Source organism: Oryx dammah, unplaced genomic scaffold (genome assembly GCF_014754425.2).
Source record: "Oryx dammah isolate SB20612 unplaced genomic scaffold, SCBI_Odam_1.1 HiC_scaffold_13, whole genome shotgun sequence".
Classification (NCBI taxonomy): Eukaryota; Metazoa; Chordata; class Mammalia; order Artiodactyla; family Bovidae; genus Oryx; species Oryx dammah.
In genome coordinates, this window is record NW_024070197.1 from 42,908,826 (window position 1) to 42,926,507 (window position 17,682).

The 17,682-nt window shown below is 33.9% G+C and overlaps 1 protein-coding gene across 10 annotated transcripts in view; it reads right to left on the minus strand.

Annotated features, from left to right (window-relative positions):
* The window catches only part of CHD9 (chromodomain helicase DNA binding protein 9), a 219,269-nt gene that overhangs the window by 35,838 nt on the left and 165,749 nt on the right, over positions 1-17,682 (minus strand). For all 10 annotated transcript variants that reach the window (XM_040253575.1, XM_040253580.1, XM_040253582.1 and 7 more), the window contains 6 exons: positions 15,725-15,920; positions 14,198-14,365; positions 13,312-13,491; positions 8,126-8,236; positions 3,685-3,881; positions 3,035-3,234 (listed from right to left, as the gene is read on the minus strand). In XM_040253575.1, the coding sequence (XP_040109509.1) occupies positions 3,035-3,234; positions 3,685-3,881; positions 8,126-8,236; positions 13,312-13,491; positions 14,198-14,365; positions 15,725-15,920 (1,052 nt within the window). The remainder of the gene's footprint in view (positions 1-3,034; positions 3,235-3,684; positions 3,882-8,125; positions 8,237-13,311; positions 13,492-14,197; positions 14,366-15,724; positions 15,921-17,682) is intronic.

The following is a 17,682-nucleotide window of genomic DNA, read 5'->3' on the forward strand; positions in this document are numbered from 1 at the left end:
AACCTTTCCCTGTGCTTTACTTTTTGCTTCCTTAGTTACAAAAGTGTAAGTTGTGGCTAAAAGATCTGTTTTGCAAGAGTGTGTTTACTCTTCTTTCAAAATCATGGTATACTTGAAGTATCTTTTCAAATATTAGTATTTAAAAACTTTTCTTTTTATAGCCTGTTTCCTATAATTACATTTTAGCAATTTGTTTTTAGTCTCTCATTCATGTTGGAGACTTTCCTCAGATGTCTGATACTCTTGGTGATTTGCTCATATTTAAGAATGAAAGGAAAACTGACTGGCCGTCTGAATGAATGGAGTTGACTGTGGACTCTTTGAAGGGTAATCTGGCTGGCTTTTTCCTGTCATTATCTTTAGGTTTTGCTCTGGTCAGATCAGCCAAGGAAAATTTCTTAGTTTTCTTCCTTGAGTATGATACTGTCCATTATACATATTAATTCAATAGCCATTTGGTAAGTCCATGTTGCAAATCCCAATGAAATACACACCGTATTTTATTTTCTCTAGAGAATAAACATTCAGTCAGTCTTCATATCATGGGTACATGGAGCTGAAGAGGGTATTTATGGGTCTGATCTCCCCTTCAGACAACATTTAATCAAAGCCCCTGTTTTTTATACCCACTTTCAGAGGTCATGGATGTCACAAACTCTTGAAACTTTTGGATAATCTATTAAGCAAAATCAGCTGGTTGTTGCCCTTTCCTAATGTTGACCTAAGATTCAGTTCTTTCTGGTTGGTTAAGTTAGTTACCACTTATCTAACACTCCAAGATTCCAAAATTTGTTTCCCACCCTGTCTACTTTTAAAGGTTTATTATTTATTTTTAAATTATGGTAGGCATACACAAAAATAGATAGAATAATACGATGGAGCATCGGGTCCTATCTTCCAACTTCATTATCAATTCACGGCCAGTTTTACTTCATCTATGTTTGCTCCCGGACATCCAATACTATTTTGAAATTAACTGAAGACAATAATCACCTCTAATAAATGTCTGCATATCTTTTAACACATGTAAAAGACTTCCTTAAAAAAAATAATTACAATACCCTACAACATGTCAGCCAAGAAATGCAGTAATACTTAATATTTAGTATTCACGTTTATAATTATCTAATAAAAATAACAGAAAAATTTCCCTGGGCTGCTATTTTCAATCAGGATCCAAATAAGGCTCATACATTATGCCTGGCTGAGGACATTTCAATCTCTTTCAGATTATAGCAAGCTTTTCAATCTTGGCACTACTGTTATTTTGAGCTGCACAGTGTCTTACTGTGGGTGCTGCCTGTGCACTCATGGCCTCTACCCATTAGATGCCACTAACATCCTCAAAGTTGTAACAACCCAGAGTGAGAGCAAGACTGGGGCACAAAATCATGTCTGGTTGAGAACTACTGATTTATAGATACCCTCTCCATTTCCTTCCCTTCTACTATTTAAGAAACTAAAATTTTTACCTGTATACTTCATCAAGCTTAATGCCTTGAATTTTTTGCTCTTTACTGACATTTAAGTTGGGTTTTAAGGAAGAATGAAATTATATTTGTGTAATATACACAATCTTCCATCTTTACCAGAAATCAGTTCTTCACATTAATAATTTCATTCCCTCTTATTGAGATAGAACCCCAATGACCACCCCAAATCTAAACCATGTGCTTTCTGTTGTTCTTGATTTCAGTTCCTGGTTTATTTCCTTCACAGTATTCATCATAATCTAAAAGTATTTAGGTAATTTCATTTTATTGGGCTTCAAAATCACTGAGAATGGTAACTGCAGCCACAAATCAAAAGACACTTGCTCCTTGGAAGAAAAGCTATGGCAAACCTAGATAGCACATTAAAAAGCAGAGATCACTTTGCTCACAAGGTCCATATAGTCTTAACTCTGCCTGACCAGAATGTAAGGTTCATGAGCTCAGGGATCTTGTCTGTGTTGTTCCTTCTCATTTTCCCAGTACTTTGCAAAGAAGCACATGACAGGTGCTTTGACAGGTATTTGCTGATTAAAGGGAACAAAACTGTAACACAAATTTAAGGGCTACAGTAGATGGGGTCACTAAGAGTCAGACACGACTGAGCGACTTCCCTTTCACTTTTCACTTTCATGCACTGGAGAAGGAAATGGCAACCCACTCCAGTGTTCTTGCCTGAAGAATCCCAGGGACAGGGAAGCCTGGTAGGCTGCCGCCTATGGGGTCGCACAGAGTTGGACACGACTGAAGCAACTTAGCAGCAGCAGCATCTTTTTTATCTTTATAGAAAATTCAGTTATTTTATGCAAAAAAGAATGCTCTGTTACAAAGATTACAAAGAAAAATTTCCAGCCCTTTAATAAGACTGTAAGTTGGCATAGCCACATTTGATGGCAAATTAAAATATCAAAAAAAATTTAAATGGATATCACTGTTTTCCAAATTTTAATGTACATACTAACTGCTGAAGACCTTGTTAAAATGTAGATTCTGATGCAGTAAGTCTGTGGTCTAAGATTCTGCATTTCTAAAAAGCTCCTGGGAAAGGCTCACAGACCACATTTTAGATGCTAAGGATCTATATATGCTGTAATTCAACAATTCCATTTCTTGATATTTACTTTAGTGAAAGATTTGTTCCTGTGCACAATGAGCAATGTACAGGGATCTTCAATGATACCTGTTTCTCAATTGTCTAAAACTGGAAATGTCTTAAACGTCCATCATTAAAGGAGATGCTAAATGAATTAAGAAATACCCATACTATGGACTACTAAGCAGGAGTTTAAAAGATAAAATAGATCTACATGGATACAGATGGACAATCTCTAAGAAATACTATTGGGTCAACAACTTGTAAACCAATACATGTTTGATAGCAATATATAAAACTCAGACTAGTCTTTTCCAACTTGGAACTGGTATTGAGAGGGAAGGTTAAGAGTTCTTTACCATTATCTGAAATACTTCAGTATTTTATAGGGTACTATGTTAAGTGCTACAACTAGAGCTGAATTTAAAAAGGAAATAAAGTATGCTCCTACCTAGATGATTCTGTAGCTCTCGTGTCTGCCCGTCTTCAGTTGGAGTAATGAGATCCCATATGAAGCCTTTAATTTTCTCATCTCCTCGGTAGTGAACAAGGCAATATGCTAAGAGGGCTCGGCAAATTATTTCTACATCATGCTCGTTTAGCTGCCTTTTAAAACGGCCATGAGACAGAATCTCTCTCCATCGGCCCCATCTATTTAAAAAAAGGTATATTTACATTAATATTGGATGAAATCCTAGAGAAAAACGTAACTCATGGATAAGGCCTGAAAACTGCAAAACACATATCTTGTCATTAACAGGATTTACCTAATAAAGTTTTTTTGTCCCCACTGAATAAAATGCAGCATCATGGTAATTTCTAGTATATTTTATTCTATAATGGATAACAAAATTATCCGTTTTGTTACTGAATATGCAAATCTGAGAACAATAAGGAGTTTGACATTAGTAATACATTTATAATTTTAAAATTTAAGGTATCTCATCATTCTACTAAATATGTTAAATATATAAATACATGATACTTTAAAAATAATTTTATTGATTCTAACAAGACAAAAAGTATACTAGAATATAGTATATGTTTCCTATAATTTATATACCAGACTACTAACAGTAAACATTAAAAATAATATTTTACCCATAAACTAGCAGATTTTTCTCTACTCTAAAGCATTCAGTTCTTCCATAGCCATTCGAACGCTCACAGGGTCTCCGAAGTTTGGGCTTTTCATCTCCTTCACTTTCGGGTTCAGATAATTCAGCTAACTCATCTTTTGTGGCACTGAAGGGTCTTGTTTGCTTCCTAATTCTTGGAGTGTCAATAACCAAGCTGTTCTGTAAAATTTAACAGCTATTACTTGAAGGTCCTTTTACTATTTTGCTTGTAACAATATTTTACATTTTTACCTTTCAAGCTGTACAAACAACAAAATAATTACATAAAGCCAGAAGAAAGAAAATACTAACATTCCATTGACCTACCAAATCAACTTAAAATTTTTAGTATTTCTTTAAAATCCTTATTACCATTTGTCATAAATTCATATTACAATCATAGGATAAAAAGAATTTGGTATATTACATTATTAATCTGAAAATTATTATACTGTGCTTCTACAACAACCATAAACTATATTTTAAATTGAATTTATGCATCATAATCATTTTCTCTACCTAATTCATAATTTAATTTAGATTGTCTTCAATTTTTAAAATATACAATGCTAAAGTAAATCTTTGTACTTTATCATAAAGATAAGTCCAAAGAAGTGGAATATCCAGAAATACAAATACTGGTCAGAGGGTACACTTTTTTTAATGGATCTGGAATCATGTTTCCATGTGTTCCAAAAGACGCATACTAATCTGCACACTGCAGTCCCTGGGGCCTCAAGGAGTCGGACACGACTGAGTGACGGAAGTGAACCGGATATACAACAAGCAAGGCAGTAAGTGTATGAACCTCACTACGTTCAATACACTTTAATTCATTCAAATCAACTTAAGTTGACAAACTTTTATCTTTATTGAACAATTTCTCTAAGTTAGGCACTATGTTATGGGCTGTAGGCGTAGCTGTGACTAAGACAGTTTTATGCTCAGGAGAAACTGATAGTCTTGAGGATCAGACTAATGTGTAAACAAATGCTTTTTCAGGATACAATACATTATGATACAAGATGGGTTCAAAAAAGTCAGAATGATTTACAAAGTAGTGATTCTTGAAAGAGATTTTCAAGAATGAGAAGTAGTTTGCTAGGCATCCAAGAAAGAGATGGCATTGTAAGTGACGAAAAGAGCAATGGACCTGAAGAGGTATTCTCTGTTTAAGTCCTAGAGCAGGAGAGGGTAAAGGGAGGGGGGAAGCACAGCAGGTAGGTTCTGCTATCTCACAGTAAGTTATGTACACAGGGCACTGAATAATGGATTATAGAATGTTAGTGTGTCATTACTCATGACACTAACCTTATCTATTAAGTTCTTCGACTGCAAACTTACTAGTTTTCCTTGTGTAATTAATAAATATTTTGAAAGATATATAGAAGTTTAGCTTCTCCTTATATTTTAAACTAATTTTAGAATTTATCAAAAGGGTGGATTGAGATATTCATCTCTTTTATTCCTTCTACATTTATTAACTGGCATCTTCTATGTGAGAAAAAGCTGACAAGGACCTAGTGTATAACACAGAGAATTATACTCAATATTTTGTAATAACCTATAAGGGAAAAGAACCTGAAAAAATATATATGTATTTATAATGGAAACACCTTGTTGTGCACGTGAAACTAAAACAACACTGTAAATCAACTATACTTCAGTAAAAATTAATTAAAAACAAAACAAAGAGTTGTATCTTCCTCTGTCCCCACCCCCCGCAAAAAAAACCTTAATTTGACTTTCTTCAGTAAATTTTCAAGCTTTTTTGCCCATAATCTGTAAAGATTTTGATTCATTTCTACCTGTGATCAATTCTCATTAGCACTTTTAAACTGTTTTACAATGTTGTGTTAGTATCTGCTGTATAACATGAATCAGCTATAATACATCAGCTTTTATATACTAAATATACTTTCATATATACTTCTGTTACAAGTAGTCACCAGTCAGCACCTTTTGCCATTACATAATTTTTTGTCATATATTTGAATATGCCAATTATTTCCTTTGTGATTTCTAATTCAGAATGTTTTCCCATCAAATATTTGATAAAATAGAAATCAGATTTCCTATTTTTCATGTGTTGTTTCAAAAATATATTTACCACAAATTGGAGTTTACTTGGTATAGCGCATATTATTAAAATGCTTCACCAATGCTAACTGAATATTCTAATCATGATTTTTACATGATTACTTTTCCTCTAATGCTACTAATTTACATCCTATAAATTGATTTTCTCCTTATTCTATTCTTTGCTCTCTATATATTTCTTTCAATATCTTAATTCCTTTATTATATGTTAATATACTTTTACATTTTAAACATATATACCCATCTGTCTTCATGATACTTCTTGCTGGAAAACATAAAAAACTTTAAACAATGTATAAATCAGAAAACATAACTGCACAAGTGTTAAATGACTATGCTGTTGTTTAGTCGCTAAGTCATGTCCAACTCTTTGCAACCCTGTGAACTGTAGCCCACCAGACTCCTCAGTCCATGGGATTTCCCAGGCAAGAATACCGGAGTGGGTTGCCATTTCCTTCTCCAGAGGATCTTTCCAACCCATGGACTGACCTGTGTCTCCTGCACTGGAGGGCAAGTTCTTTACTATGGAGCCATCTATATGCTTATATACATTTATTTATAAAATCTTGACTCCATAAGATTATCTATAAGGTACTATTGATTTGAGCCATATCTATCATCTCCGACCTAAGCTGTCACCACTCTCAACAACTCCCTATGTTCTGACACAAAGCCTTTCTATTTCTGGAACACACTAAGCTTATTTCAACCAATGGCTCACTGCTGTTCCCTCTACCTTGCAATTTTATTTCTCATGTCTTTACATTGCTGCCTTGTTCTCATCATTCAAGTCTCAGGACAGATGTCCCCTCAGAGTGATCTCCCTTGACCACTTTACCTAATGCTATTCCTTCAGGAGTTCTCTACCATCTTATGATCTCAGAAATTATCTTATGTATTTGTTTACATACCCACCAGAATTTATAAACCCTATTAAAGCTGTGGTCCATCGGTCTCATTCATTTTAGTCATAGCACAGGAATGGTACTTACTTCACAGTGTGCTCTAGCTGGAGCCAGCACAAATACACAAGTGTCTGTGTATTATTTTTACCATTATATACTTTTGAAAAATCATAAACCAAGATCACACTGCAAGTACTGTTCTCTCTGACTCTGAAGTTAACTATCTTATCTTAGGGGCTTTCCAGGTGGCTCAGTGGTAAAGAATCCACCTGCAATGCAGGAGATGTGGGCTTGATCCCTGGGTGGGGAAGATCCCATGGAGGCTGAAATGGCCACCCACTCCAGTATTCTTGCCAGGGAAATCCCACGGACAGAGGGGCCTGGTGGAAAGAGTTGGACATGACTTAGTGACTAAAACATCCTGTTTCAGAGCTCTAAGTGAGTATTTAGGGATTTACATGATGATTTTTACTTACTGCATTAGATAATCACTAATTCATTAATTTTATAGTGGTTTGCAGATGCCATTGACTTTTTAGGCATATAAACATGCCAATATGCAAACAGTAATATTTTAATAAACATCTCTTTTCTAATTTACTTATTTATAATGTTTCACACATAATTATACATATTTCCAAAACATTAAACAGTAATGATTATTTGGCAGTCGCATTATTCTTCATCGTACAGTTTTACATTTTAAAAGGCTATCTATTAAAATGGATCCCATGCATCAATGCTTAATATAAATTTCTTTAAACCATTTAGCAGTTATTTTGACAGTAGTTAAGACTTAGGAACACTGATTCCTATATATAATTAGATAGGTGTCTTTCGAAATGAACAGTTACATTATCAGTTTCATGAATTCTGTGTTAGCTTTTGGCCCTTAACCCCAAAGGGTTTGAAGTTTAAAAAGCCACTTTCTTTTTTCTTTAAATTTTGTAATACTTATTAAGCATAATAGATTCATGTACATAAGCAGAACTGGATTTTAAATTTTTTTAGTTGTCAGAATTTGAAAATGCCACTTTCTTGATTTCTTTTTTCTCCTTTTATGGTTGACTAGATCATCATTAATGAGATCTAACACCAAAAAAGCAAAATGAAGGTTAAAGAGTGAAATAAAAGTAATTCATTATTTGAAGACAATTAGAAAACTTAAAAACACATTATAATTTAAAGACATAAATAACCTCCAAAATTTAACTCTCCCTGTATTACGACCTATCATGTCAGGTATCTGAAGAATTAAATTGAAGCAGTGCCTGGTAAAATATGTTATCATTTAACTGCCTTGTATCAATTTATTTATGCAGATAAATTTCAGTAAGTACATAGCTGAACACCTTAAAATAGTATAATAATAAAGTATTCCAAAAGGTAACTTTTTTTTTAAGGGATGGAAATACTTACTCTACCACTGATGGCATCTATATCTATTTCTGCCTTTTTCGCCCATTTTTGCCAGAAGTTGGGATCATCTAATGAAATATCTGTTCGGTTTCCAGATGCCACAAAACTTGCCTGAAATACATAATGGTAATTTTTCAAAATCTTTGGAGGTTAGAGGAAAAATCTATTAAAGTATATCTAAAATCTTGTCTCCTCATATTTATTGTGGACAGAATCTGAATTCAGCATATACATAACATGTACACTCAAAGGATGTTCCAAACTGCAATGATCTGAAACACAGCACAGCATCTGCTTACGGCAAAAAGCTTAATACCAACAGAGGCTGGAGTTTTAGGAGTAAAGTCAAAAGAGTTATTTAACTTTGGGTAAGCTGGGATCAAATCTTTTTGGTCAAAAAAACCACATGACACAGAATTGATTTTTAAAAATACACAAATATAAAGAAATTCAGTTCAGTTCAGTCGTTCAGTCGTGTCCGACTCTTTGCGACCCCATGAATTGCAGCACACCAGGCCTCCCTGTCCATCACCAACACCAACTCCCGGAGTTCACTCAGACTCACGTCCATCGAGTCAGTGATGCCATCTAGCCATCTCATCCTCTGTCAGCCCCTTCTCCTCCTGCCCCCAATCCCTCCCAGCATCAGAGTCTTTTCCAATGAGTCAACTCTTCACATGAGGTGGCCAAAGGACTGGAGTTTCAGCTCTAGCATCATTCCTTCCAAAGAAATCCCAGGGCTGATCTCCTTCAGAATGGACTGGTTGGATCTCCTTGCAGTCCAAGGGACTCTTAAGACTCTTCTCCAACACCACAGTTCAAAAGCATCAATTCTTCGGCACTCAGCTTTCTTCACAGTCCAACTCTCACATCCATACATGACCACTGGAAAAACCACAGCCTTGACTAGACGTTACAAGAATTTCAAACATATTTGCCCTATACAGTTCATTTTCTAGTATTTCTCCTCCTTTATTTCCATCCCATTTTTAAGTAGATATGTCTCCTTAAAAATGCAATACAGAAGATGAGAAATAAAGAAAAATGAGTCACTGCCTATTTTTATTTTAAAAACTCTTTTCCTAACAACAAAAATACTGCATAAGCACTGCAAAAAATAATTACAGAGGAATAAAAGAAAATAAAAATGATTTATTTTCTTAAATATTATAGAAATTATATAAAATCTTTTAACTAAATCAAACTTTAGACATTATAGTTTGACACTGTGATTCATGAACTGTGATTATCTGCAACTTAAGTTCCTAAAAATAGATATGCTGCTTCAGAGAAAAGTCATCACAGTGCTTTATAAAAATGAAATATGCAGTAAAGATATATAATACTTTAAGAAAAGAGCCTAAACAGTGGCAGATTTTATTTTCATCCTCCAAGATCACTGTGGATGATGACTGCGGCCACAAAATTAAAAGGCACTTGTTCCTTGAAAGAAAAGCTATGACAAACCTACACAGTGTATTAAAAAGCAGAGACATCACTGTGCTGACAAAGGTCTATATAGTCAAAGCTACGGTTTTTCCAGTAGTCATGTACAGATGTGAGAGTTAGATCATAAAGAAGGCTGAACGCCGAAGAACTGATGCTTTTGAACTGTGGTGCTGGAGAAGATTCTTGAGAATCCCTTGGAAAGCAAGGGAGCAAACCAGTTAATCTTAAAAGAAATCAACCCTGAATAGTCACTTGGAAGGACTGATGCTGAAGATGAAGCTCCAATACTTTGGCCACCTGAAGCAAAGAGCTGACTCATTGGAAAAGATCCTGATGCTGAGGAAGAGTGAGTGCAAGAGGAGAAGGGGGCGTCAGAGAATGATGTTTGGATGGCATCCAAAATCAATGCACTTGAGTTTGAGCAAACTCTGGGAGGTAGTAAAGGAGAGGAAATCCTGGCAGGCTGCAGTCCATGGGGTTGCAAAGAATGGGACATAACTTAGCAACTGAACAACAAAACTTCTATGAAAATAAATGGAAGAATATAGTCACATAAAATTATTTTCAAAGGAGAATATAATTAGTGAATGACTGTAGGATAATGGCTAATTATCTGAGGTATAATTAAATGATAAAAATATTCATTTGCATTTCAATGGAACTTTAAAATGAAAAAAATTACACATAGGTAATAAAACTACTACAAGTAAACAAGCCATTTATGAAATTCAAGATAACTGAAAGTTTTAATACTGAAAAACTGATGGATGGTTTCAAGGAATTAGTGGTGGAAATTCCCAGGCAATCCTGTGGTTAGGACACTGCACTTCCATTGCTGAAGATGTGGGTTCACTCCCTGGTTGAGGAACTAAGATCCCAGCCCCCCACACCCCCCAAAAGTGTTTACTATATTTAACTAAGTCTAGTTAGTCTTATTATGCACCCCACTCCATATATGTAGTGAAGAAAGTCAAAGTGTCAGTCACTCAGTTGTGTCCAACTCTTTGTGACCCATGGACTGTAGCCCACCAGGCTCCTCTGTTCATGGCATTCTCCAGGCAAGAATACTAGAGTGGGTAGCCATTCCCTTCTCCAGGGGATCCTCCCAAACCAGGGATCGAACCCAAGTCTCCTGCATTGCAGGCAGATTCTTTACTGTCTGAGCCATGAAGGAAACCTGCTCCGTATATGGAGCTTCTTATCAAAAACTATTTGGTAATGCAAAGAAACATGTATTGGAATTACAGTTACCAAAACCACTGAAAACAACTGAGGAACTGAAGTTCTGGAAGTTCTAGGGAAAAGCCAAAAACAGTACCAACTTAATTCCTTTGGTGCCACTACATAGTAGTGCCATAGCCTACTATGCCAAATGTCCATCATACAGTGGCATTTCCACACAATTATGAAAATGAAAAAAATATAAGTACAGGCTTATGAGGTACCTCTTCAGCTACTGTAGTGTTACCTCTTCAGTAAGCTCTTTTTTCAAATGCAACAATTACTATCTGGTCTGAAGGTTTAAAATAGATACTTAAGTATTTCACATTCTTAGAGTACAGCTGGTTATGATTAGACACCTGAGGAAAATAAAAACTCACAGAGCGCTTTATAGTAAAGAAGGAAAAGGTCAAGCATGATATTATGTTCTCCTTTCAAGACAAGAAAAACTCATCAATGTTAATTGTCCAGGGTCACTAAGCTTATGAGCCAGAATTCAAGTCTTGCTGTTCTGACTTTTCATGATTATTAGAATTAACACTCTAAATGAAGATATGCCTTCATTAATTAAAAAATAATTAAGGAGAATATCCCTATGCTTAGTTTAACTAACAAAGGTGATTTCTATGACTAATACCTTTTGGTTAAATTAATTAAACTTCAGATCATTTCAGGCAAGAGGGAGAAAATACATAGTGTGTACACAGTATGTTGACAACATGAGTAAGGAATCCAAAGCAAACAAGATTTCCTAGGAAAGAAGCTAGACGCAGGGTATATGTAACCAATCATGACTAGTTTTAGATCTTAACCTTATACTTTTACAGTATTTCTTGTTTCCACAATACTACTTTCTTCTGCTTTTTTCTCTACTGACTCCCAAATCTGTATCTGTAACTTAGGCAACTCTCCTGGATATCTCCACTTGGATGCCCTATAAATGTCACAAATATAGCAGCTCCAATATTTTATCTTCTCCATATGAACTTCCTCTTCTGCATTCTCTATTTTACTTTAATGACAGCAGAAATAGGGCTAGAAATTTACATTAAAGTTATTTTTGACACCTCCTTCCACATATTTCTAACTGCTCATCAATTCCTGTTGATTCAAATGGGTCTCCACTGCTCTGGTTAGCCCATCGACACAGCTTACAGAAGTCTCTTATCTGGTCTCTATCCTTTCAGTCTTTCACATTTCAATCTCATTCTCTACACTGCTGCTAGAGTCAAATTTATAAACCAGACAGCATTATGTCCATTTTCTGCTTGACGGGATTTAAAAGCTTTTCAACTGCCTCACGATCAAGTTCAAATTCCTCAAAATGGAATTTTTCTGAGCTTCTCACAATTTAGGTCCAATCTCCCTAACCTTCACTTCATCTCCATTTTAATTTACTCTGCACATCCATACACACCTGCACCACAGTTTTTGAAAACTTCCTTGTAGTTTAGCAACATATAGTTCATTTATGTGGCTTTCTCTTTTTGTAACACAACTAAATTCAAATTTCCTTCCAGAGTCAGCTTAAATGTATTTCTTCTGCAAAGACTTTCTTGATTTGTTGTTCTCCCTTTTTATGCAGAATTAATATTTTCTCTTTTACTCTTTTTCAGTGACCAGAATCCTTTCATTTTAGTATTCCCACCACTTAGTAAAGTACCTGACAACACGATTACATTAGTTTGCTTACTGAATGCAAGAGGAAAAATTTCACTATGAAGACTGATCATTACTTTTGATGTAGCACCTGGACTACCTGCCATACTACACTGATCTCCATAAAGATGTACAAAGACTTCTGGGTTGGAAGTGGAGAGGGGACAAAGGAAGAAAATGCAGAAAGGAAATAAAGTGTGAAGGAGAAATCTGTATGAATCACTATAGGTGGGACAGAATCCTGCAATAAAAAACTCTTTAGAAGAACATAAGATATATGTTTACCAGCAGGGAGGTGGGGGAGGGAAGAAGGGAAGAGGGTGGGCGTAAAGGCGGCTAGTACATTTTTAAAATGTTTTCCCCAAATAGGAATGTTAAAATAATATTTCTTTTGAATACACAAACTTCATCTTACTCTCCCTAAACTTCATTTAAACACTTAAAATGAAATCAGAAATCCTTTCTCTCCTTGAAGTACTCTAAATTATTCTAAGTTAATGTAAAATGATTTAACCTCCTATGCTATGTTACTTATATTTTGCTCTAATTTTCACACGTATGTTCTTTCATTTCTTAATTTAACTTCAAATGTTCTACTCTAATTAATACTTAGAATCATTTCTAGTTATGAACCCTTATTCCATCCATTTCACTAGTGTAAGAATACATGTGAAATACGATATGAGCGAGCGGATAAAAATGAAGGAAAAGAATATGTTACCTACTTCTTTTGAGTAATTCTGTTTATTTAAATATTAAGTAGGTGCTCCTCAAATAATAGTAAAGTAAGAGACCATTAAATTTTTTTTTAGGAGAGAACACTACAGGTATAGTTATAAAATATCACTCACTGTTACCTTGGCAAATGTTGACCCACGTCCTTCTGATTCAATTGTAATGGTTTTTGTACGACGTAGTAAAATCTGATCAATATCTTCTTCACAGAATTTAGAGCCTTCATCTTCTTCTTCCATAATGGCACCATAAGCACCTCTTCGAAGCAGATCTTCTATTTCCTTTTTGGAAAGCTGTTGAATCTAAAGAGTAAAAATTTTGGTAATAATTCTGTAAAGTTCATAAAATGAGAAAGTATTCCTAAAGAACATTAAAAACCACAGAAGTCATGTTTAAATTGCATTTTGGGCTCGGGGAATACCCAGAGAATTCTCTGAAGAACATATTGAAGTTGTTGACTCTACTATCTTTAAACTAAGATCTGCCATTTGCCCACAATAACTTCAGTTAAAACAAAGCCTCTGGGGCAGGTAATCTTTCAAGGTTCTTTTTAGTACTAGAATCCAATAGTTGTTATAATCACAAGGTACAAAAAAGATTTTGAGGGGAAAAAATGCCAAAAACATCATTTATAACAAGACAAAGCCAATGGTTAGTAGTTTAGCCCTAAAGAGACCAATTTGAAAACTTTTTTATAGAAAAAATGTGGAAAAACAAGAAATTCTATTTTGGTGTGTCATAATACAAACATCTTGAAAAAGGAAGAATTTCTTCTTTTCAGAGTAGTGAATTCTACTCTTAGGATTCACAGGTATTGGAGCTATATAGACAGAACAGGTTCCAAAAGTGTTAACTAATAAATACAGTTCTATTCTGAAATTTCTCCTTAAATAAAAATATCTACTTAGTGTTCAATATGGATCAAAATTAAATAATATGCTATCTGGGGTTTAAGTTAAATGTAAACAAAAGCAGGAAAACTCCAAGTAAAGAAGAAAATATACATACACCACCAACATTACTTTCTCTTCCACTCATGCTCTGTAACACAGCCTTATCTAGACCCAGTTTCAGACTGGCTCGGTCAAACATCTCTCTTTCATATGAGTTACGAGTCACTAGTCGGTAGACTTTAACTGCTTTATTCTGACCAATTCTGTGGCAACGAGCTTGGGCCTGTAAAAAATGAAACGTTATAGATTCAATTTATTTTATAAAATAGCATAAAAGGCATTACACATTAAGCTACCTTGAAGGAATATAAAAATATGTGTAAGAATATTTTAGACACTCCTGCTACCGAACTGCATATAACCTTTCTCTGGAAATGAAGGCAGAGCTTACTAAAATGAGAAATGATTTCAAAATCAGGAATAAATTAAAATTTAAATGTATATTTCAGAGAATATGAATCCACGAAGAAATATCACAATCAGCAATGAGTTAAAATTTAAAATATGTTGGAGAACATAAATCCATGAAGTAATACTATTTCTTAAAGAGTGTGTCATCAATATAATTCTAGACATGAACATAAATTCTATGAACAAATTTTTTTAGCTGCTGGCTTTAAACTTAAACCCTAAATTTCTAGTTTTTTTTCTCCCTACTACATTATCAACAATCCTTTCAATATATTTTAGTTAAGCTGGGTAATTCTGAGAGTGCTAAAAACTTAAGGTGAATAACTCTGGAGGCCTAAATTTTACTTAAACATGCAAAGAACAAATTATCTAATATGTAGACATTTTGAAAGTAAAGACAGCAGAGATTACATAAGAGCTTCATATATTATCTCAAATTCCTACTGAACTTAAAATCTGTCTGATAAATTTTGAACTAGATTACACAAATGAAAGGTTAAAACATTATTGCTTATTAAGTCAGGTATATTCAGGTATATTCTCAAGAATAATATCAATTACAGTACTACTGAGACTACTATGAACAATAAAAGAAGAATTTCTCCAATACTTTGTTCTCGTCTAGTATACCTCCTAGAAACACATTTTCTGTAAACTCTAACTCATTATAACCACTAATTAATATTCTCATGCTTCTATAGTCAAGTAGAAGTTGACTTACTTCAAGTAGTCTTAATTTAAATGTGTACATTAATTTTCTCTAGTATTTCATAAAAAGAAAATTCAATTATGTCTCCATTCTATGCATAATATATTATGTAATGATTAAAAAGATGAAATCAGGAGAAGTAAGCACTTATTTTTAAAGAAGTAAAATAAGCTATTCTTAAACTTATTCTAAGCATTTCACAAATATATATGATATACTTTAAATAATTAAATATTATACTCAAGTAAGTAAGCCATTTTTAGAAGATATATAATCTAAATACGTATATTTTATTATATTTTACTGTCATTAAATTAAAATAAAATAATCTCATCTGTTTTATTTGGCACTGATATTTCTTAAGGAAGCATACATCTTAATTGTCCAAATAAAAATAAAACAGGTTGGTTATCAAAGATAACTATGGAAATTTAAAAAAATTCTCTTAGGGAATTTGTTTACCTGAAGGTCATTTTGAGGATTCCAATCAGAATCAAAAATTATACATGTATCAGCTGCAGTTAAATTGATGCCCAACCCACCAGCTCGGGTACACAGAAGAAAGACAAATCGATCTGAATCAGGTTTACTAAATCGATCTATAGCAGCTTGTCGAAGATTTCCTCTGACTCTTCCATCAATTCGCTCATATAAATATCTACCAAGTGAAATGCAATAAATTTAGATAGATAGATATAATGAAAATAAAGTCATTCTATCAAATTGACAGACATATAGCTATCAGTTTTGCTGCAACATTAATGTTTACTACAAAATTAAGAAGCGATATTACCCCAACTAGTTTCTATGGTTTTATAATTCTCAGTGTTTGTGCTAAACAGGAAACACAAAATAATATAAAGTTACAAAATCTCTGCATTACTGGATATATAGGTAAAAAACTTTACAATTAATATACTTTACTGATCTCACTGGGCTTCCCAGGTGGTGCTAGAGGTAAAGAACCTGCCTGCCAATGAAACGTGGGTTTGATCCCTGGGTCAGGAAGAGACCCTGGAGGAGGGCATGGCAACCCACTTCAGTATTCTTGCCTGGAGGATCCCACGGACAGAGGACCCTGGTGGGCTACAGTCCATAGGGTCGTAGAGTTACTGAAGTGACTCAGCAATGTACCAATGTACCAATCTCACTATAAAAAGTGATTTTTTTTTTTGGTGGGGGGCAAGAAGCAAAGGTTTAAATAAAACTTGATACAAGAAGCTTAAACATTTCTCTGTACCTCAATCATGTTACTCTCTCAATTGATATACTTGCCTGTAAACTATAATTTATTAAGAGCAAACTAGAATGCTAATTCTTCAAAGTCATCACTGCCAAATAATTAAATTTTAACTTCTTTTATCCTTCCTCATTTAACATAAAACTGAGAAATTGCTAAACATCAATAAATATAAAATACATAAAGACTTTAGAACTAGAAAAGGAATACACATGACTCTTGCCACACCTCTTTTGGTTTAAGACACTTCTTTCCACCTATAATTTAGTCTTATCAGCAGTTGTACTGTTATCTCTGGAGCCTCTGAAAGGGGGAGTATGACTCCTAATAGTGTTACTTCTGGATCAAAGAAATCTGAGGTTTTCTATGAAAATCATCTTAAGTCAAATTTATCTTTATCTTATAAAGTTCTTTGTGTAAAGACATCAAGAAAATGCAAGAATGGCTATTTTAATACTATTGCAATTTAATCCTCCTTCTACTTGGTATAAAACGGAGAATACAAATTTTGGAATAAGACTAAAGGAGAGAACACTGACACTAAAAGTGAAACTGAAAACAAAATGAAAAATAAAAATGTACTATAAAACATCTGAAAATATAAACTAGCATAGGCTGATCTCTACTTATTAATAAGGGTCAAAATATCATAAACTAAAATTACAGCTAAATCTTCAGATTCTCTTTGATATTAACATGTTGATTTCTAGTTGGCCCACAAATACTCTGATAAATATCCTACTTATCTAAATACTGATTAGATATTATTGCAGAGATTATCTTACTGCCATACACCAAAAAACCAAACCAAAACAAGAAACCCACATTAAACATATGAGAAAAGGTGAAAGCAAGAGCAAATATTATACAGTGTACAATAATTCAAAGTCCAGCAAGTTCAGGTTCTAATTTTAACATCAAAAAAGATCTGAAAAAGGATCTTGAATCATTTACTACAAGGTTAACAAACACATCAAATAAAATGTAACCTAATACACTCATCAATAGGTCAGCAAATATCTGTCAACGTGCAAAATTTTGTTAGTCTCATTAGCCCTGTCTACTATTGCAAAATATGTAGGTTAGGAAAACCTGATACATAATCTTAAACAATCTTTATGTACAGATTTAAATGGATTCTTATCTACGTAAAAAGGAAGACTTGAGTCAAGTTGGGTTA